General features: G+C 37.8%; 1 protein-coding gene across 1 annotated transcript; it reads right to left on the reverse strand.

Moving 5' to 3' along the window:
- Positions 1-15,104: 15,104 nt before the first annotated feature.
- cnih1 (cornichon family AMPA receptor auxiliary protein 1) lies at positions 15,105-22,782 on the reverse strand. Its single transcript, NM_001008066.1, has 5 exons — positions 22,640-22,782; positions 21,205-21,273; positions 17,618-17,730; positions 17,381-17,524; positions 15,105-16,213 (listed from the first exon to the last, which is right to left on the reverse strand). The coding sequence occupies exons 1-5, from the start codon at positions 22,718-22,720 to the stop codon at positions 16,186-16,188; spliced, it is 435 nt and encodes a 144-aa protein (NP_001008067.1). The 5' UTR covers positions 22,721-22,782; the 3' UTR covers positions 15,105-16,185.
- Positions 22,783-24,196: the final 1,414 nt, after the last annotated feature.

Raw genomic sequence — 24,196 nt, forward strand, 5'->3', positions numbered from 1 at the left:
CCTTGTTCTTTTCTATTTAATGTTTCTTGTGAGTGCCACCTTAACTCTTCCCAAGGTTATTCACACTTGTTTATACACATGCATTGGTTAAAAGGCCTCTGAGATCCTGGGATCCTAGTTGCAAATAAATCCCACATCCCTATACGCTCTCCTACCTGCAGCCAGGGAATGTGGGACACAAGGGATGCCGCAAGGGAAGGCGATTAGGAGTCAGGGCCTTCTGAAGATTTTACTGCCGGGGGCCTTGTGCAGACCATTTACGCCACAGGCACAGAGCACATGTATTTATGTACTAGAGGACATCCCTTTAGATTAGAGGAACACAACTTTCAGTTGAAGCAGTAAAGGTGTAATGTAGTGAACCAATAAAACCTGTCCACACTGAAACATTTTGCACATGGAATGCTATACTGCATAAGGTATATGAGCTGGTACTAATGCACAATTTAAGATATATTTACATTGGTGGGATTAAAAGCCTGGAGGCTGTGAATCCAAGAACGGATATTCAAAATTTTAAGTTAGAATATGAATAAACTGGCCAAAGGCTTTCCCTATGCGGGAATGAGGCCAAGAGAAATTTGACAGCAGAGTGCTGTGAGATGAACGCAGCAGGGCTTTGTACAGTAGTCTTGCCTGGTTTGCGTGTCTGTTTTAATATACTTCCAAAATTCCTTGCCTATTTGTGAGCAACTACTAGAATGCAAAATAATTGATCCAATCTATGAAAACATATAGGACAGTTCCGTCAAATAATTGTCTGTTTATTTTACTTGAAAGAACGAGCAAACATGAAAAATGTGTAGCATATTTTTATTGTTTAGTTGTAATATCCTGGGTAGGCACACGTGCAGTGGCTTTGAGAGGTGACCACCCAGGATGGATCCCTCTGTATTATACAGCATTAGAATATCTTTTCATTTGCAGAAAAAAACAGATACAGGAAGCCTAGAGCAGGAAATGTCAAACATTTCATATGTAGTGCAAGCTGGGTGCATGGACAATCTCCGAATCTTTAAACAGAGAGTTCATGCTTCCAAAAGGTTTGCATACCCAACTAAAGTCATTAAATACTGTACACGATATAGAGACATACAGACAGAAGATACTGTGCAGCTATTGCTGCGTTAAATAGTGAGGATTTAAAAGGGTAGATACGGGCCAACGAATCAAAATAATGATCAGTTACATTCAAACTATGGTACAAATATACCTTGAGAATCATTTTTACTTACTGTTCCTGCTGACCCTCAATCAGCTTACTGGGGGGGCTCCATTTTCCACCACTGATTATAGCTCCCTTAAAGGGGTAGCTCATCTTTAAATTAACTTTTAGTATGATGCAGACATTGATATTCTGAGGCAATTTGCAATTAGCCTTCATTTTGTATTGTTTATGTTTTTTTCCATGGTCTTATTTTGTACTGTTTATGGTCTTATTTACCCTAGCATCCAGATAGCTGAATAAATCCCATGGGAATATGAATATCAGAGGGTGAACACAACTTAAAATCTATATAACAGCACATGAGTTGTAGATTTAGTGAAAGTGTTTTATTATTATTTAGTAGGTATAAGGGGAGGAAACTTCACTGGGGCATTACAAACATATTTCCATTCTGGTATAATTTGATAGTTAAGTGAATAGTGATGAGCCAGTCTTATGTATGATAAATTCTCTATAAAGATTAGGTAGACAGTGGCTGCTTGTGACTGTGACAAAGACATTCCAGAGACAAAGCTTCTGCACACCTCAGCAGTAGTTTTGTGTATCATGTCACATTTGGGGCAATTTTCAAGTATAAGTTAATTATCGTGAAACAGTTACCCATGTGACATTAACCTAAAAATGAACTGACCTTAGCAAAACTAGTCTTTTTCATAAGTTGTGCCATAGAACTACATAATGTTCGGTGGGAATCCCATGATTAGCTGCAGTAAAGCAATAAAGAGTGACAGAACACAAATAGAATATGATCACACTTTTTGTGGATATGCAGCTCTTACCCACAGTGACGGTGGGTCCGGGTGCTCATGCCCCAGACCATTCAGCACAGGGAGCCATCACAGGAAATCAAATATGAAGACAGGCAGGCACTCCGAATTATTTGTTGCAAAAAATAATTCGGAGTGCCTGCCTGTCTTCATATTTGATTTCCAATAAAGAGTGACACTTTGTTGCCCCTGTGTGTAGGTACCTTATTGTTCCAAATGATATTGTACACTAAAGGTGGCCATACACGTACCGATATCGTCGTACGAAAGGTGGCTTCGTACGATGTTCGTACGATTTTCGGCCCGTGTGTGGACTCCGAATTATCGTCCCGACAATTGTTGTACCATGACGATCGGTCGTTTAGCCGATCGGTCAGGTTAGAAAATTTCTGTCGGATGACGAGCAAATCTGTGCATGTATCTTGTATCTGACGATAATTTGGGTGACCTATGACGTATGTGTGACCTGTGACCTATGACGAAAATTGCGCGAGCATAGAAACGTACATACGTACGTTCGTTATACGTACGTTCGTACACGGACTTTAACTTTAACAACCTTGTATTTCCTGCTACACAAGTTCCCCTGTTTCTATTTTATGGGAGCCAAATCACCCAAATAAATTGATAGGGAAGCAGGGCTTGACTAGTTAGGACAACCTGCTGTTCAATGTTTGCATTTACAAACAGGTCAAAAACAGTTATAGTTGTTTATATAATTGCTGATTTATATTAAAAAATTGATAATAAACAACTGTAGCCTTCTCTCCCCAAAAGAAGTAGTCCGTTGTTTTATTGCGATCAGGGGGAGGGGAGAGGGGCAAAACAGGCTCGACACTGCATTATTATTATGAAGTCATTTATGTTATGCCTGCACTACCTAACTATGGTATCCTGCTTTATGAATTGTTCTTCTTTAGTAAGTGAGGGGTTGCTGACCAACTATAATAAACAAGTCAAGGAAATTTGGTGAGGTACAACAAATAGAATGTGTTTATTTTGGCATGATTTTCTAATATGTTGTTTCTTTCACAAGCACCCAAAAATTTGAAGTATTTCAAAGATAAAAGATATGCACAAAATATTTTGAAAATCTGCACAAACTTTGTAGAAGATCTGCACAAAAGATATGCACAAACTATTTAGAACATATGCACAAAAAATTAAGAAGATCTGCACAAAATATTTAGAAAACTTTGTAGAAGATCTGCACAAAATATTTAGAAAACTTTGTAGAAGATATGCACAAAATATTTAGAAAACTTTGTAGAAGATATGCACAAAATATTTAGAAAACTTTGTAGAAGATATGCACAAAATATTTTGAAAATCTGCACAAACTTTGTAGAAGATCTGCACAAAAGATATACACAAACTATTTAGAAGATATGCACAAAAAAATTAGAAGATTAGCACAAAATTTAAAATTTGGAAAAACATGAAAACTATTCAGATTTGTTTTCAATCTCGTCAATAATTTCGGCGATTTCTTGTTCCAGGAATACTATGGCTTCCCCTGCACACTGTATGGCTTTCTTTGCCACTTGCAAGCGATCAGCGCAGCTTCTCAGTTTACTCAGGAAGTTGTGTTTTGTACTGGTTCCCTTGTTGGATTCATCATCCGAACCTTAAATAAGAAACATACATTAAAATATATGCAACTAGACAAACCCTAGTCCATAGACCATCCATCTATGCACAAACCTGATACAGGTAGCGTGTCTTGCGAGGAGCTGTGTGGCTCTTCAGTGTTGTCTGTTTTCAGAGATTCAAAACTCACATCCAAAGCAGCATCTGTAGTGGAGTTATTCTCTTCAGTGCCTTCTGTAAGGTCAATAGCTGTATCCTGAGTATTTTGGTTAACATCTGTTGGTTGTCCTCTGTTTCTTTTCATGGCAAGAAGTCTTGCTCTCTTGATTTGTTCTACAAGAACACAGTTATTAAAATATAACACATCATACACAAGTTATGGTAAGCTATTACAGGAACAGAGACAGCACTGCAGAGAAGGAAAAGACAGTGACAGAAACAAAGAAATCACAACACAACCATTTAAGCCGGATATAGGGAAGCTGTATCAGGAGAGAGAGTGAAAGTAGAAGGGAAAAGGACAACAGCAATACAACAAATAATAAAAGAACGTTAAAAGTACGGTGACGTTTTAACGAACGAACGTTCGTCCTGACGCGGCGTTAATTTTGTTATACTTTTATAACTTACTTTTCTTTATAGTCCGATGTATGCTTTTTAACTGCTCTTCCTCCCTCAACTTCAGATCTGACCAGCGCTTCCGTAGTTGGTCTTTAGAGCGCAGCACGCCAAATTTTGTTTTCAGACCTTCAATTACCTTATTAAGAATATTATCTTTCCGGGAATTTGCCCCATGGTATACTGCTTTTTTAGCATCATAATCATGCTTCTCAAGGATTTGTACCATGTATACCATTTCTGAACGACTCATCGGTGTCGCTCTTGCCATAGTTGTAGCACCCCTCTCCATGGACAAGCCGAGAAGAACTGGCGCCAGAACCCGTGTGACGTCAGCGGAAATGACGTAGTATCGCGTGTCTTTCCGGAAATACTTTGTGTTCAGCGAGTGTGGCGGGTGTCCGAACGATCGTTCGTCTTCGTCCCGTATTTTTTTACCTTTGGAGTCCACGGTTTGGAATTTAGGTGAGTGTGTTTGGAACCATTACTTCTTTATTCATAGCATATCGTGGGTGGGGTTTTCGTTTAAAAAGTAAAAACGTAGATCTTTGACAAGATCGTTCGGACGAACGAACGTACGAATGTTCGTTTCTGTGAATATGGCAACTCCTTTAAACTGTATAGAATGTTTTTAACAATGGCCCAGCCCACTACATTTTTCAGTTACAAACTGTTGCTTACTACTTGAAACCGAGTGTTTTGTCACTTACATGATTGTATTGTGAAATATGTATGGTACCTATACCCGAATATGCAATATTATATAAACCATTGTTTTGATAGTATATTTTTTTTTCCCCAGGATGGCTGAAAATTTCATGAGTCCGGATTTCTTAAAAGAGTTCATTGAGGCTTACCATGGTCAACCGTGTCTGTGGCAAGTTAAGTCTGCGGAATATGCAAACAGACTAAAAAGAAAGGAAGCCTACGACGTTCTGGTCGAATTATGTAAGAGGGTCAATCCCTCTGCTAATATTGCCTTTGTGAAGAACAAAATTTCTAACATAAGAACTGTTTTCAAAAAAGAATTCAACAAAGTGCAATCATCCAAAAAATCAGGTGCCTCCACAGACGATATATACACACCAAGATTGTGGTACTATGGGCTGCTTTCATTTGTAGTGGACCAGGATGTCCCACGAGGCTCTATTTCTAATTTTGGAGAGCAGCCGGAAATTGATGTAGCATCTGATGCAACACAAGAAGATGATATACATTGCGAAGAACAAGCATCACAGGTAAATAAGCTGTGACATTGTAAAAGCTTACATATTTTTGGTTGTTATGTGTTATAACCATATTGTCAATGTTTTCTTTCAGAGTTTGTTTTCTACCAATTACCATGAGGAGCCAGCACAGGCCTCAGAACAATGTCATAGGCCAGTGACAAAGGCCAAAAAAAGAAAAACACCGCCGGGAGAAGAGAAGAACACACTTTTACAGAACGCAGCAGCTATACTTGAGAAACCAGAAGATGAACTGGATGCGTTCGCTTTCTCTGTGGCGTCAAAATTACGGAGGATGGACGAAGCTCAGCGGCTCAAATGTGAGCTGCTAATTACAGATTTGCTACACAGAGGGCTGCAGAATGAGCTGTCCAGTAACACTGCAATAACCACCCATTCTTTGCCAATAGTTACACAACCGCCACAACAATATTGGGCCAACTACCCTCCATACCCACCCCATACATATCATAACAATCCATGTTCCTCAACCCCCTCTCCAACAAATAGGAGTATCCCCTTTTTCAGTAGCCCTTCCCCAATAAACTCTGAAACAGTTTACAGTTACAGGAAAATGATTTGACCAGGTACACAAATTTATAAAAGTTGCTCTTGCACTTGTGTTTACACTGCACTTGTTTTTCTTTTACGTTTTAATGAAAGGTTGTTTTTTATTTAACGCACTAAAATAAAAGTTTTGAAGTTTCAACAAACGAATTCTTTATTGTGTAATTGGTATAGAATAACTGGTTCATTCATTTACATTTCGGAAAACTCTTTAAACCATACGAAATTGCCAGTCAACTTTGCCAACACCATTGAAGTACTGTACATAATTTTCTCTGTTGGTTTTAGCATCATTTGATGTGTTTCTTGATTGTGAACTTTGCAGTTGTAGAAGCCTGTTGCTCTCATTACGCCATTCAGCTGGTACTATGGTCCCTGCTTGAATATCTTCATGGTCCACCATGCTAACAGGGGCATAAGAAGCATGATTGTCCTTGCGCAGGAAATTATGTAGAACACAACAGGAAAGAACAACCATATCAATTTTCTCAGGGCATAAATTTATAGAGGTGTGGAAAATACGAAAACGATTTGCCAGTATTCCAAACGCGTTTTCAACAACTCGCCTAGCTCGTGACAGTCTATAATTGAAGATCTTTCTTTCAGGCGTTAACACTTTCTGCGGAAACGGTTTCAAAAGGTTTTCATGTAGACCAAAGGCCTCATCACCAACAAATACAAAATTGAGCCCTTCCTTGGTCTCTGCATTAGTTGGCAAATTCAATTGTTTGCTCTTCAGTTTTTGATTGAAATGTGTTTGTTCAATAACGCCACCATCAGATAGTCTTCCATTCTTGCCAATATCAACCATAATAAATTCATAATTTGCATTCACAATAGCAAGCAATACAATACTAAAAAAGCCTTTGTAATTGAAAAAATATGAACCGGAATTTGGTGGTGGGTTTATACGAATGTGCTTCCCATCTATTGCACCGCCACAGTTTGGGAAATTCCAATAATCATTGAACTGCTGTGCAATTACTTGCCACTCTTCAGAAGTTTCAGGAAACTGTAAAAAAATTTAAAAAAAGTGTCTATATGTTAATATATCAACACATATACAGTATATATCAGCAACTTCCAAACATGCATCAACTTACTAATATATTGTGGTATATTAAAGGCAAGTATATTAAAAACCACTCCTTGCAGTGGTCATTGCATAGTGCTATCTTTAAAAACACTGCATTGAAAGGTACGGTTGCATCCACTGTGTATATATTGATAGACAGTTAATAGATAGATGATAGATACATAGGGGCCGATTCACTAAAGTGCGTTTTAACATGCGCTATTTATTACAAAATTTCACTATAAGTATACTTGCGCTATTTTACGCGCGACATTGCATGTGTTATTTAACTAGCGATGATGATTTCATAGTACCTCATTGTTATGCTATTTTATACATTATATTAACACCTTACCTTTAAATACTCCCCCTTTAGAGTTTCGACAATGGCATTGCACGTTTCAGGTATAATATGTCCTAGAGCTTGAGCAGAAATTCCTGTTGAGAATTTGAGATCTTCAAATGACCTCCCAGTTGCCAGAAACCTCAAAGTAGCAATTAGCCTTTGTTCTGCTGAGATAGATTTTCTCATTATCGTATCATCTTTTTGAATAAGTGGACCCACCTTCTGGAGTAGGGATCGGAAGCATGATTCAGACATCCGCAAATAATTTTTGAAATCATCAGGGTTATGCGCTTTTAACTCCTGCAGAAGTGCCATATGAGACAATGTTTCACGCTTTAAAAGCCATTGCTTACTCCAACATGAACGCTTTTTCTTCTTCTTCTTCTTCTCCTGATATGTTGATGCCAATACTATTGCAAGTGCTGCTCTGTATTTTGCACCCATAAATATTGGACTCATAGTCGGAAAAAACAGCAAAATAAAACCACAAACAACGAAACCTCGTGCACAAACGAAAGATCGCTCGTACAATGAGCACGTCTTTTCGTATACCGCCGTACTGTATGTACGTACGTATGTACGTCATTTCTGGGGTCAACCCACAACAGTTCAGTTTCCGGGGCATAAAGTTCGTACGACTATTGTCTGTGCGTTTGTGGTTACAAAATCGTTCGATTTGTGTTTTTAGCCAACTATTATCCTGCTGTTGTGATCGGACTGTTTATGTTGGATCGTTGCAGTTTAACGTACGACCAAAATACGAACGATCGGCGATCGTTCGTCGGCGCGAGACTGAAATCTCAACGTGTATGGCCACCTTAAGGGGCAGATTTATCAGTGTAAGATTAGAGTTTACCACAGAAAAATTCACTCACTTTCTATTCATTTCTATGGGATTTTTTGAAGCATATATATCAATGGGTGAGTTCATTATTTGATAAATACACTTCCAAAAATCCCATAGGAATGAATAGAAAGTGAGTGAAACAAATGTACAATAACATTTGGAACAATAAGGTAAGGTTGAAAAGAGACATATTTATCCAGCTGATATTGTTTGTCTAATCATTACAATTTAGACTTAAGATACTTAAATAAAATGAAACCATTTCCAATGTGTCTTAATAGGAGAAAAACCTTTCATAGCTCAGTTATGACAATCAGACCAATGCTTATTTTTGAATTTCTGGCTTGAAGCCTTCTGAAGGCCACCAATCTACATCATAGGGGAAACCAAATATCCAATCGCAGTCCTTATTTGGAACCCTGATAAAGCTTTGTCATGCTTGTGATGATCCCTAACTCTTTTTACGTTTGAACGTGGCTTACGGGTAAAAGAGGTAGGTTAGTTCCATTAACCTTGTCTTTTCTGTCTTGCTAAAAAGTTACCCAAACCTTTCTTGTGTCTGCACCTATGAATTTAACAACTTTATTTCCAACACACCAGAGTTGCACATAGTTATAGATTAGAATTGACAGTGTTGCCACTCTACCTGTGCCGGTCTCCCTGTCACTGCAGATATCAGCCAGTAAGTGACCGGCCTCATTTACCCCAAAGCATTACCTGACATATCTAAACTGATATGTATCAATCATATAAACACTAAAGTCACTCATGCGTTGATGCAGCATACACAAGTGGAATATCCCAGCGAGGATCTTTCCATGTTTTTTAGTCTCATTTACTAACACTAAGAAAAAATGTACACAATTTTTGTGTATTTCATCCACAATGTAGAGCAGCTACATACAAGCTAAGAGTGAAGACACTACTAGTAGCAGCGACTTGTCATGGCTAGAAGTGTCAGAGCAAAAGGCAGAACTCTGTCCATTCATTGGGTGATGTGGCCTAGCATGTATGTGTGCCTTGGCTTGTTTGTGTGCACTGTGAATCCTATGATCCCAGGAGGCGGCCCCTTAATTCTTTTCTGTTTAGAATTACCCAATAGCACATACTACAAAAAAGTATATTTTTATGAAAATAGTTTATTTAGATGAAGCAGGGTTTTACATATGAGCTTGTTTATGCAATATTTTTTATAGAGACCTACATTGTTTGGGGGTATAGTTTCCTTTAAAATGAAGATACTATACAAGTAAGTCTATAGAGTCCTTGTGCTGGACAGAGAGCATAAAATGGCATCAAAATGTGGTATTCATACTACATATGAAGCCTATTTTAATGTAGGAAAGTTATTATATTGTCCTAGATTTTTAGAAAGAAAGGCTTGATTAACCATCATAAAAAATGGTTTTTGCAGTCAGCCAAATAACCTGAGTGCCACCTAGAGTCTCTGTGAAATATTACAGAAAATAATAATGGAGGGGAGAAGGGACAGATAGGGATATTTGAATAAACATGGTTAAAGTGTTATGTTAAAAGCTGTGTTGTTCTTCTTATTCCTGATTTAGCAGCATCCATCACCATTACTGAAATGAGCAGGCAGAACCAATTGCACAGTTAAATATAGAGTATTTATAAAGCTGTGTATTTTGTTTTATTCCAGATTTATTCCATCTGTACTTTGCAAAACTTTAGTTTAACCCATTAAAAGTCAGTTGCAAGTTCAGGCACTTAAAAAATCTTTGAATAAAAAGTGGTGCAACCCCAATTATTACACAGCTTTAATAATTACATGCACCGGCTGTCACACTAAATGAAACAAATCTACATTTTTCCCTTAATTCTTTCTGTTTTAAGTGTGCTTACAAAGTATACTGTATTTAGTAGCACAATTTTAGAGTTATATACAAAACAATTGCTCCCCTACCCATAACAGGCTGTGACAGTGCCCAGCATGTTGTGCCCGACTGGAAATCCAGTGCAAGCTGAAGAGCACAACTGCTGTAATTAATATATAATCAATGGCTGGCCCAGCTTAAGTGGCGCCCAAGGCACACCCTACATTCACAATCGTCCCCCTACCACATTGAAGTGACAAGGAGGGCAGGGTGGTTGCTAAGTTTCAGGGGACCATGCAGGGACATCAGGTAGGGGGGTGGGGGCAGTGGTTGTGATGCTCAATGATAGCATGTGCGAGGATGAAGAGCACACTGCATTGCCAAAGTAGGGGTAGGCAGAACAGGTATGTGCCTAGCAGCCCCTTCTGTTGTGCCTTACCAAATGTAAACATGGTGTCTTGTCTTCATATCTCTATAAACTAAGGTGCTGCCACCTGCTCTCAGATGTTGCAGTTTACACAAAAGGATTTAATAGTTAAAGTCAAAGTGACTGGTCTATATAAATACACAATAGGCTTGGGAGGGAGTGCAGTCAAGGGCCTAGTTAGTCATGTACCGTAGAACTAGAAGGTTCTGAAGAGGTCTACAGAGGTTTCCTTCTTACATTAGGGCACTTCCTTAATGGGGACTTTTACATTAAGTAGCCTGTTACCATCCACTCTAGTCCACCTAGAGAAAAAACCTACTATCCCCTCCACTTTATAGTACTAGGTAGTAACCATAAGTCCCTTGGGCCAAAGGGTATCTCCTACCTCCCACAGGCCATGGCTACACAATAGGGACAGGCTTGTTTTAATAAATTGGCCATCTGCTCACTGCCCGCCATCAGACCTTTTATCTGCTATAACTTTTAAATGAAGTGCTCTACAATATAACGATTTTCATTTCTTTTCCTTTTTAAATATGTATTTTTGTTCCTAAATGCTAGTTCTAATAAAAAGCTTGTAGGTTTATTTTCTTGTGCTATCCCTATTTTGTGATTACAATTTATGTGTTTATGTGTGTGCTTCTTGGCTGTTGGCCCAGGGCTGTAAGGGCCGATCAAAGAGATCTTTAACCTGTTCCCACTGGTAGTTTGAAGTGGACTTCAGTAGAGGAGGTTAACCCTTACTCCCCTACATTAATATATTTGCTCCATATCTAGTAATCAATAGCAGCTACTCAGCAGAAATTATGGGTCTGCAGCATTATTCCTCTGTCTGGAGACCTAAAAATGTCATAGGGCCATAGGTAGACCAAGGCAGTGTAGAGGTATTTTTATGATGACTTTTCTGCATATCCAACCAAGATGGGAAAGATTTAGAATCATATCAGTTTAGCATCCTTATCCCATCCCAAATACTGGGGGGCTGGTCACTGAATGGCTGAAGGGGTTTCAAGTGATTGCATAAATATAAGTGTTTCTTGAAGATCCAGCTGTTGGCGAGTCAGTATTATGGCAAAACCTACACCATGAAGACAAAGAACACTTCAAGCAACTCTGTTAAAAGCCAAGTGAAAAGCACAAGTCAGGGGATGAATGAATAAACGATCATTTCCAAGTCACTATACAGTGGTGTGAAAAACTATTTGCCCCCTTTCTGATTTCTTATTCTTTTGCATGTTTGTCACACTTAAATGTTTCTGCTCATCAAAAACCGTTAACTGTTAGTCAAAGATAACATAATTGAACACAAAATGCAGTTTTTAAATGAAGGTTTACGTTATTAAGGGAGAAAAAAAACTCCAAATCTACATGGCCCTGTGTGAAAAAGTGATTGCCCCCCCTTGTTAAAAAATAACTTAACTGTGGTTTATCAATTTCAATTTTCAATTTCAATATCAATTTCTGTAGTCACCCCCAGGCCTGATTACTGCCACACCTGTTTCAATCAAGAAATCACTTAAATAGGAGCTACCTGACACAGAGAAGTAGACCAAAAGCACCTCAAAAGCTAGACATCATGCCAAGATCCAAAGAAATTCAGGAACAAATGAGAACAAAAGTAATTGAGATCTATCAGTCTGGTAAAGGTTATAAAGCCATTTCTAAAGCTTTGGGACTCCAGCGAACCACAGTGAGAGCCATTATCCACAAATGGCAAAAACATGGAACAATGGTGAACCTTCCCAGGAGTGGCCGGCCGGCCAAAATTACCCCAAGAGCGCAGAGACAACTCATCCGAGAGGCCCCAAAAGACCCCAGGACAACATCTAAAGAACTGCAGGCCTCACTTGCCTCAATTAAGGTCAGTGTTCACGACTCCACCATAAGAAAGAGACTGGGCAAAAACGGCCTGCATGGCAGATTTCCAAGGCGCAAACCACTTTTAAGCAAAAAGAACATTATGGCTCGTCTCAATTTTGCTAAAAAACATCTCAATGATTGCCAAGACTTTTGGGAAAATACCTTGTGGCCCGACGAGACAAAAGTTGAATTTTTTGGAAGGTGCGTGTCCCGTTACATCTGGCGTAAAAGTAACACAGCATTTCAGAAAAAGAACATCATACCAACAGTAAAATAAGGTGGCGGTAGTGTGATGGTCTGGGGTTGTTTTGCTGCTTCAGGACCTGGAAGGCTTGCTGTGATAGATGGAACCATGAATTCTACTGTCTACCAAAAAATCCTGAAGGAGAATGTCCGGCCATCTGTTCGTCAACTCAAGCTGAAGCGATCTTGGGTGCTGCAGCAGGACAATGACCCAAAACACACCAGCAAATCCACCTCTGAATGGCTGAAGAAAAACAAAATGAAGACTTTGGAGTGGCCTAGTCAAAGTCCTGACCTGAATCCTATTGAGATGTTGTGGCATGACCTTAAAAAGGCGGTTCATGCTAGAAAACCCTCAAATAAAGCTGAATTACATCAATTCTGCAAAGATGAGTGGGCCAAAATTCCTCCAGAGCGCTGTAAAAGACTCGTTGCAAGTTATCGCAAACGCTTGATTGCAGTTATTGCTGCTAAGGGTGGCCCAACCAGTTATTAGGTTCAGGGGGCAATTACTTTTTCACACAGGGCCATGTAGGTTTAGATTTTTTTTCTCCCTAAATAATAAAAACCCTCATTTAAAAACTGCATTTTGTGTTTACTTGTGTTATCTTTGACTAATAGTTAAATGTGTTTGATGATCAGAAACATTTTGTGTGACAAACATGCAAAAGAATAAGAAATCAGGAAGGGGGCAAATAGTTTTTTCACACCACTGTATATCCCTTGGAGTTCAGATAAATCAGTCATTAAAAATGGAAAGAGTATGGCACAGCATTAGAACTGCCAAGAACTGGCTGTCCATCAAAAGTGAGGGACAGTGCAATGAGACATTTGATGCAGGCTATCAAGAGACCTCTTATGACAAGTCTGAAAGAGTTACAAGCCTCAATGGATGAGACAAGGGAGACTATACATACAACTGTGGACCAGATGTTTTACCAGTTGCAGCTTTATGGGAGAGTTGTAAAAAGATAGGCACACGTGACGTCTTCCCTACAGTTTGCCAAAAGGTACCATTCTCACTGTGAAGCAAGGGGGTGGCAGCACCATGCTGTAGAGATGCTTCTCTGTAGCAAGCAATTCCAAAAAATGTGGCAATTCAAAGCGGGGAAGTAAAGTATATTGCCATGTTGTGCCATTTTTTGGAATTGCAGTGTTGTTTGAGGGGGTGCCAATCCCTCTTTTGCGCATTGAGCACTGGGCTAAGTTTTTTTGGAAATGCCAGGGTGTACGGGTGAGTGCTTTCTCATCTCTGTACCAAGCCCCAAAAGCCTTATGAAGTGAAATCCTGATGCCGTGTGCAGACAACCTGAACCTTATTTGATTCTCTTTTAAAAGGCTGTACGCTCAAGATTCCCATGCAACCTTACAGAGCTTAAGCTGTTTTGCAAAGAGGAATGGGGGGGAAATATGGCAGTGTCCAGATATGCAAAGCTGATAGAAACTCAAGACATTGCTGCCAAATACTGTTTGTAAGGGTAAAGTTAATTATTTAAATGACTTTGCAAAGCCATATGTTCCATAAAAAAATTGAAAAATCCAAGAGGAAGTATACAATTTTTAATAGCAACTAACTGCTCTCAGATCAGTAAATGTGAAGCTGGCACCAGTTTCTGCTGCTGTGTGTTGTAGAGGAATTAAACAGGAAGCTGTGAGAGCTATGTATGACGACACAATAAAAATTGAGTTGCCACTGCACAGGAAGAATGAATTTTGGTCATCAACTACCATGAAACTTCTGCTTGATAGACTGAAAAAAGGAGGAATGGATTAAGATCTTTTCAATCTCCTATATTTTAACTCTCGGCTCCACACTTACCAATATTAAACAGAAAAATTGTCACCACCACTAACACCACATTTTTGTAAGTTTCTCAATACTACAGAGCGATTTTTCCGTTACCTTACAAATAGGAATAGGATAGATGGATTTAAATCAAGAGAAGGAAAATACACTGAGCATCTTCTCTATTCCTAACTATTGTACAGTGGTGTACCCAATCAGTGTATAGTTACTTACAAAAAAAGGAAAACTGGTTCTCCAAGTGAACTATAATGGAACTTAAAAACAAACTTTATTAGGAACTATTTAAAAAGATTGCCTATAGCATTATCCTATTCACTTGATATTTAATAAATAGTGTGTATAAGCCATAATCAGAGCAGCCACCTAGTACAGACGCTATGAACTTACTATACCAGTAGCTGACAGGTCTAAGACTCACTAAGTGGCTGCTACACTCTCATCATTTGTAAAATTGTCAGTGGCGGGTATAGCCTGATCAGCTGCACAGTATGGAACCTATCTACTTATCATACCAGACTGCTCTAACATTCTCTGAGCAGATGAACCTTTTACTACAAATATAAAACACTGTGGATATTACAGCATTCCCTGCCAATTTGCAAGACCCATAGACACAGAATAGGCACAGAATAGGCACAAAATAGACTTGGTAAAAAAAAAAAAAAAAATCTGAGGCAAGAATAGGTAACATTTTATATACAGTGAAAAGGGGTTATCCAATAAGAGATGGAAAACACAGCCATAAAAGGCACTGAGGTACAATTTAAACCATACAGATAAGCACAAGTCAAAGCATTGTATTTTATTTAACAATTTTATTGCCCTTTCCAATTAAAAATATTTCTTGGAAGTGATGAATATCGTCAGAGGAAGTAGTGCAAAAGGAAAACTTTTAAAACAAACCAATTTATCTTCAGGAATCAACCAGCAGCAATATCAAGGAATGCCAGAGCCCACAGCCTTGTGAAAGGTCACTTACTGAGGCACTGGTTAACACTGGACTGTGACACCCAAGGCCAGGGATGAAAATCCTGCAGAACCCATCCCCCCCCCCCTCAGATTCCAATGACGACATACATAAAAGCCTGTATGATACTACTAAATTAATTATCATATGCAGGATTTTAAATAAGCATATGAAATGCATTTACATATGCAAGTGATTTTATGATAACTCCTGAAGGTAATATGAGTTTAAACAGGTAATCACAAATTGCTGCCAATTATGAATGGGTCAAAACAAATTATGAACATCAGATTCTTTAATGGAGTGCAAAATATTTAACAGGGCAAATAGCTATTCAGCCTGTAGTAGAAAGGTTTACAATGCAACCAAGAATTTGAAAGCATGTGTGTATCTGTGGCCAGTCTATGGCTATTTGGTATTATGTCAACAGCATAACTATAAAATTAACTGAACAGGGGGTCATTATATAAAGGAAGGTTATATTGTGATATATAAGCTGCAAATAAAGGGTTTTAAGGAGAAAATTAAAAAAAAATCTGACCAACTCTTTACTTGATAAATAAAAACATTTTCCAGTCTTCATAAAACATCCAAAATCTTCCCTGCAGCACACTATATGCACATTGCTGTTAAAAAATTGGGAAGCAGACTTTTCCTTTTATCAAATGCAATCCAGGGACTCGATCTGCCACGTGTAATAGGTTGTTCCCAAACCAAACGCCTATAGTGTTTAACTTTTGCATGCATGTAACTGGAACCATGATCTTCATAAGTCTGTTTCCTTAGGAGCTCACCAGCACATAGATCATACTAGAAAATAAAGGAAAGAAATAAAATAAATAAATTGTATAGTGTGAAAATCACAAGTCCATTAGCTTAGATGTGTCCTTTTGCCAGTACTATCCAAAAAAAAGGTAGGTGGGGAAAAAACAAGTATAACAGATAAATACGTCTATACTATTTATAGCATATCCAATTAACGCAGCAATTTAGATTGGCTGTACCCATTTCCCAATTAAAGGTATAAAGAGACAGATCGATAAGGAGGCATAATATATCCATACAAGCAAAGATATAAAACTGAAGAACAATCATATAGATGGCCATGCACTGGCAGATTTAAAGCTGCCGATTCAAGCCCTTTAGAGCGATTCAGCATCTTATCTGCCCGTGTATGGGGCCCCCCAACAAACCACCTCAATCGACATCTGGGCAAAATCAGCCAGACGTTTATCGGGCAGGGTTTGATTTTCCCATCAGATCAGCGAATTGGCTTATAGATGCAGTCCTAGGTACGACGGCACCTTTGCCCACCTTTGACACTCAATCAAATCATCTCTATATTATACACCTTGGATGAGCATAACGGGAGAATCTGCTCGTTTGCCACCTCACCAAACGAGCGTGTCTCAACATGTATGGCCACCTTAAGACTGATAATTTGGTAAAAAGAACAATGAACCATTAACATGAAGACTGCTACTTTGGAGAGATGACTGAATGGAATGCATGCTTTTGTTTTTTTTACACAAACCTACCTGACTTAACAGAAAGGAAACCATGATACCATGACTAACCATTTTCCATATTCCATTATGTAATACTACCAGTCTCCCATCCTGACATGATGGATTCTGGGACTTAACCCCATATAAAAGCACAAGGCCAAAGGCAGAGCACTTTTATACAGGTTTTGGAATTCCGAGGTGACTTCTAATATCCTTATATATTACAAAAGGGGGTGCATTATTTATTCTTATACACAAGTTCCAGTGTATACAGCCTATACTGTTGCTATTGCAAGATTCCTTAACTCATACAAAACATTATGTAAAAAATGAAACAGTGAAAACAAATAATAAATGATACAAGAAGCAATAAAATTCCAAAAACAGCTGCAGGAGTCTTGCATAGCATTTTTCTTTTATAAAATATAGTACAGCATGAAAACAGCAGCTCCACATAAACACAACTTACCCGTACAGGTAGTAAAAAAATGACAGAAGGTAAAAAGCTAATTTGCACCACCCTTCCTTTTGACAGTAAGCTAGTATATCAGCATTCATAATGGTTGTAGGATCATACAATCCTGGTCCACTCATGACCGGCCTACTCATATACCTATAAAAGAAAAAAATATGACACCATATAAATATGAAGCAACAGAATATAAACTTCCATGTATAATGCAAAAATGTCAGTTTTACACATTACCTCCAAATATGATAAGCCAAAAGAGGCATGTTTAAACCCAAGGTTAGCCACTCCGCAGCACACAGATACATGACACAGAAGAAAGCATGAATCAGATACTCAGGGAGTACAAGCTGCAATTACAAAAAAAAAAAAAACACTTAATTATTGCTTTACATATGCCTAACTACATGCTAAGTTTAATCAAATATTTAATAATGAATGAAAATGTCATACTACGCAACTATCCAATATACACTGAAAAATAGAATACACAGATCATAGATCATAGAATACACAGAAACTTCTTTCAAATTTACTTACAAATTACTTTAAAATCATTAAACATTTTTCATTTAAACATTCTTTTATTATGCAGAAACAGTTTTTCCTTAATTGGGTAGACCTAACCTTCAAAAGCAGTTATTCTTTCAAGGAACTACCTATACATAGTACAGCAAGAATATAGATACCAAACAGAAATGAATTTCAAGAGGATTAAGTATCATATGAACGAGCAGCACCTCTATTCATCTGTCATATCCCCCAACAGCCATGTCCAGGCTGACAAAGGAAGCCTATTCGGTAAACTGCGTTACAATTATTAGTAATATACAGACTAATGACAGACTTGTTATAATATATCAGGTTGCCATACAGTCTATTACCTAGCACAGCCATATGGGTAAAATAATCACAGTAAAGCATACCTAAATGTATTTTTAATATGAATCCAGAATGTACACAGTATTTTCAGCATTGGAACAGCATAAGTATTGTCTTTTACCTACCTCTCTTGCCTTTTTGTTTTTATATTTAAAAATATTTTGTCAAATTTTAAAGGTTTATTAGGGAAACTTAAGGTATAAATTATTGTATAATTATATTATATTTAATATGTTTTGTTTTATTTTATTTTAGGGAGGCTCACTTAAGGAACATCCCTGTGTTTTCTGGCACTGATTACCCCAAGCTCGATGCTCGAAGTTATTAATAATATTAACATTATGTGTAAATTAAGGCTTTTTGTCCCTTTAATTCCAGGTGCTAGTGATCCCTTCAAGTCCCTGTAGATCTAGCATGCCAAAGAAAACCATCTGGTATCAACAAGCTCTAAGTCTATTTCAGACAACCTTAGGGAGCTTCAATGCCTTTCAGTATATGAAGGGGTCCCTAAGGACAACTTATTTCAATACTAGCCTGTCCTCTGATATTATACAATTAGAAGTCAGTAAGGAATCATATAAAAGTAGAACTCTGTTGTGGAAACTTCCAAATAACATATACGATTTAGTTTGATAAATTCCTGTTTGTGTTTTGATTTGTATATCCTTAATGTCCTATGTGTAGTGTAGGTTGAAGGGGAACTCCAGCTTCCAAAAAAAAATTTGCAAAATTTGCTAAAGAGCCCCACACAACACAGAAACCTCTAATATACATATCACTGTAACCTATTGCTTCAAAAAGTAATAAATACCATTTTATATGCTGAAATCCATCTGCAAAACAGTTTTCTTTCTGCATAATTTTAAATCCTGGCAGGGGAGGAGGGACTAAAACACTGATGTAAAAACCTCTCCACAGGTTACAAACAGAATGTAGGAATTACATAATCCACAATACATTGCACTGTGATGTTACTTTCCTTATTGACATCGAGTGTAGAGGGAATTAAGGGATTTGGAGGATGCAGGCTGAAGAAAGTGGAAGATATTCGACTACTGTTACATTTATTTTGAGTCTCAAAGTATCCAGCCAGATGCAGCAGGTTAACAGGGGACAAGGCTTAAGTAACTGTTCAAAAACATATTATTACATTAAAAAAAAGGCTGCATAGTTTTTAATTGATGTATATTGCAATGTTGTGAGAAACCCTACAATAATCTACATAATCTGGTTACTTTTTCACCAATATATTGATTCAGAGGGCACTGGGTGTAATTAGAGATTAGATAACATTTTCATATACATGGGGGGGGGGGGAGAATGTAATAAAAAGTATTATGTTTGCCCACATCTAGTAGCCCACAGCAACCAATAAGATGTTTTTTTTCAGCTGACAGTAAATGCTTGCTAACTGCTAACTGGGTGTCATGGGTTACTAAAAAAGTAGCAAAGACAATTTATTACATTATCCCCATAGTATCAAGAAAACCTTACACAAAGCATCATTTATTCAATTTATCATCAATTATATTGTGCAGTTTAAGTTACTGCACCCAAACCGCAGGTACTAGTGCATTAATTATTATTCTGCAGTTGTGCTGGTTGTCACATTGCCATAGTGAGGGACCAGGGACCCTGTAACTACAGGCTATAGCAAGATTCTGGGGATTTTATTGCCCAGGAGATTAATAGTTCCCTTAACAGAAAGATAAGCACAATTCCACAAGAGTATTCTTTCCCTTTGCTCCATTGCAAGCAGTTAAAGAAACCATGCATATTCTTGAGCAACAATAAACAAGCACATTAATGTAACATGCATATTAATAAATGTACAAGAAAATTAGTGTGAAGTATGTGTGAAGATATGCCTCACTTTCACAGTAGGTATGATGACAAAACTGACTTACATGAAACTGCTAAATGCATTCTTAGTCAAATCTGCAACACCTTACTGCCAGAAGTGCTCCAACCAAAAGTAAGAAAAAACAATTGGCTTTTGCCAAGATTTTGGAAACAGTATGTAACAGTTTCCCTTGTCTGAAAATACAGGGAAGACATCACACAAATTTGCTTTTAGATTTTTACAGATTTGCTACTGATGAAAAAGGAAGGGATGAGACAGGCATGTTTCTGATAGAGTGAAACAACTGGGAAACAGATGTTCCTAAATAAAAATAATAAATAGATGTAGCATTTAAACATTAAACTGTAAACTAGTACACACCTTGAGTGCAATTTTGACTCTTTTAATCTTTTTGAGCTTTTCAAATGTCTTTGTGGCAACAATGTAAAGAGCAGATTGAAAGAATGTTAGTGTGACAGCTGGCAAGACCACAAAGAGATTAATAGCCAGAAACAATTATATATCTAATCCTGAAGACAGAAAACAGAGACATGTCTGCATACATACAGGAACAAACACAACAATGTTTTAAAGGTACAGGCCCACTTAAAAATGTTGTGCTTAATCCTTTCTTTAACATAATGAGAAACTAAGAACGCTGTACAGAAGATGCCAACAAATGGCTGCAATTGCTATTTAAACAGTTCAGCTAAATCAGTGCTTTCTTTTTTTGTTTAGGTGAACGCCTCAGTTTGTATGAGCTAATGTAAAGAATGCTATTGCTATTCTCAATGCTATTCCAACCATCGAGAATCATGCTCCTCAGAAAAGAAGTACCAAGCAGCACAGTAAATTCTTGACGAATGCAAAATAAACTAAAATGCACAATTTAGCAAAGTATCAGAATTTCCTTGCCACCTTAGCAATAAAAAGAATTTGGTTAATCAGTTTTAACAACATACCCAATGGGACTGCAGCTTTAATTTAAAGCAGATTTACAAAGCCAATGTTGGTGCAATCGATTTCTTGGAACTGCCACTAATATAGTAGATAATAATGGACTGTGATTTGACTAACACATTTATAGACTGTTACTTACAGGGTTGAGTGTGTTACACTGGTCTATAGGATTTTTGTAGTCTGTTTTCAATTCATCAAAAGCAATAATCTGAAACACAAGTCAATTACATGTTAAAAATAGCTGAACTTCATGTCACATCATTTTAAGACTGGATAGCATATGCAATTTTTTGTAAATAATACTCTGCCACTGATGTTATGTCTGATACATTCAAAATAAAATAGAGCAATCATTGTTTTCATGCATCAGTGCCATGGTATCTAGCCAAATAAAAGGTACAAATAAAAGGTGGCCATATACAGCCAAATCTGCTCATTTAGCAAAGCTGCAAAACATAAGGCTAACGTCACACCAAGCGTAGGGCGTATTTTTTCGTTTTTCCGCTTCGCGAAAATATACTCCCTACGCCTGGTGTGACATTAGCCTTAGGATCTGATTTGGCCAGCCACATGGTGGGCAAATCATTGGCCCTATGAAGAGACCGGTATCAACAGGCTACACTTCTGATGGGATTTTCAGAGCTGCCCAATTGATATCAGGTCAATTTGTGGCCAGATATCAGGCCAGGTGGTGGCCAGTTGGTAAGCCTCATACACCTACCAATTAGTTCCTAACTCAGTCTGGAGGTATTAACCTGAAATTTTCCATCAGGACAGATAATCCTTAATCCACTAAGATCTAAAGGCCCCTGAATTGCTATACATGTATGGTCAAAATCAAACTGTTGTGGTATCATAAATGCATATACAGTTAGACAGTGTCTTTGTTTTTGTGATATGGAAAGCCATGCTTTAAATAACCAAAACACTATGAAACATCCCAACTGATCACATGAGGATCATATGGCATGCATGCCCGGTCCAGTTGGATGGATGGCTAGATACAACAGCATAGACCAATAAGAGGAAAAAAAAACAAAAAGCTTTTTTTTTTTTAATTATTAATTCAATACAGAGTACATGCCAACCATCAATTTAACCAGTTACAGTGAAGCCTGTAGTGGCAAGGTCCAAACCTAGTATACAGTGTTGGTAATGGGGGCCCTACCAACCAAGTCAACCTGGATACTGAGAATATACATTTAATAAAACAAGATAAAAGGGCATATTTCTGCACTTGGTGTGACAGGTATCGGTCAGATCAGATTGGCCAGTGCATGATGTTTACAAGCCCATGGCTCTCCCTATGCCCTACATTACAGGCTGCTGTCTAGCCTTAGCTAGACAATATAGACAATAACAATTTCCCTATTGCATCCTATCAATCTGCCAATGGCTCCCCGCTCATGATAAAGTAGAAGGCATACTTTAGAAGTTGCAGCAGTACAATGGGATTTTGCTGAGTAGCGCTGTCCGCATCCACATGCCAAGCCTTGTTTGAACCTTGCACCGAAAGCAGCCGTCTATGTCAGAGGCGAGTGCCTTCCAGCAGCCCCAGGCGGTGCCATACTTACGTGCCAGATAGCAAAGAAGATGAGCGCCGCCGTGAGAAGCAAGGCCAGCATATAACAGAAGGCCGCGAACGTGAACGCCATGGTTAGACCGAGAAGAAGCGTACTAGTCCAAAGCGGAGACTGCTGGGAAAAATCATTCACCGGTTACTCGGCCTTACAGGCGGGAGCGCGCACGCACCACTTCCCGATTCTCCTTCTGACTATGTAGGACGTTGTACGCAAGAACGCGCACGTCTGTATAGCTGGAGCCAATTACCGTCCACATCATCAGCTGCTTTTAGCTTAGCTGAACAAAAAACTGTACTATATTATGTGTGGTGAAAACTATGCTAACCCCTAAAAAACCATGTATTTTTTGGAAAATACAATTCTCTTAAGTCCAAAATTGGCGACAAAGCTTTGCTAAAAGTATGCATTAGCATTTTACCTTCCACAGACCTTATGTAGCAAGATAAAGCATCCTAAAAATAAAAGTGGAGATCCACTGAGCAGTTTGATACCCAATGTATATACTGTTAATTAGGTATAGGACAAGTAGAAACCTAAAATGAAAATTATACTTACAAATGTTCATTAACACTTTGGTTGCTGCAAAACAAGCACACTGCATGCATTTGAAACCATATAATTTTGGAAAGTAAACATTTCCTCTAAATTTAAAATGTCTGGCTACAAACTACCTCAAACTAAAATGAATATTGTGCATGTAACTACCTGCCAATTCACCTTCTGCGAACAAAGCACATTGCCTGCATAATGTGTCATAAGATCCCCAATCAGAACAAATACCCCTGTAAACCATATTTCTAAAAAATACACATTCTGACAAATCCAAAATGTGTGAAGACTTTTTTTTCTACTCCAAACTATCAAACTGCAAAGCTGTGCTAAATCAGCCAATTTTTAACAACATTTCTGAAAATAAACTGAAAATATTACAATTTTCTGCATTTATTTCTAACAGTTTCTTACCTATAAAGATAAAATATTGTAAATATGAATACCAAGGGTTTACTCATTAGGTTGATGCCCTATACAAAAAGATTTTTGTCATGGTGGAACCCTAAAATGAAAATAGTGCATAAGAATATATATAGAATCAGAGAGGAGCATAACCCATCAAAATATAATAGCTACCCGGGTGCAGGTAAAAAAAGCATATACACAGAGGGAGAGTAACGCACTCGCCGGGACTGTGTAAAAAAAAAAAAAAAAAAATTTTTTCACTAAAACGTTTGCTTTTTTACACAAAGTCCCAGCAAGTGTGCTACTCTCTCTTTCTCTCTATTTATATATTTTATATAGAATATATTTAGTATGCGAGTATATGTGTACCTGTGTAAATATGTACAAGTTTATAAATGCTTACCACAGCTGTATTTTGAGTGTCCAAGCATTTTTGAACACATATAAGCACAGGAGTTAATTTATATTTTGTTCTACATTATTGCACCCTCCAGTGTCCTAAACATATAAAGTGTTTAAAAAAAAAAAGTTCAAAGGAACACTAGTGTCCTAAAACATTTTTAATATATATATATTAATGAATTAATCTTT

The sequence above is a fragment of the Xenopus tropicalis genome, chromosome 8, assembly GCF_000004195.4.
Source record: "Xenopus tropicalis strain Nigerian chromosome 8, UCB_Xtro_10.0, whole genome shotgun sequence".
NCBI classification, from domain to species: Eukaryota; Metazoa; Chordata; class Amphibia; order Anura; family Pipidae; genus Xenopus; species Xenopus tropicalis.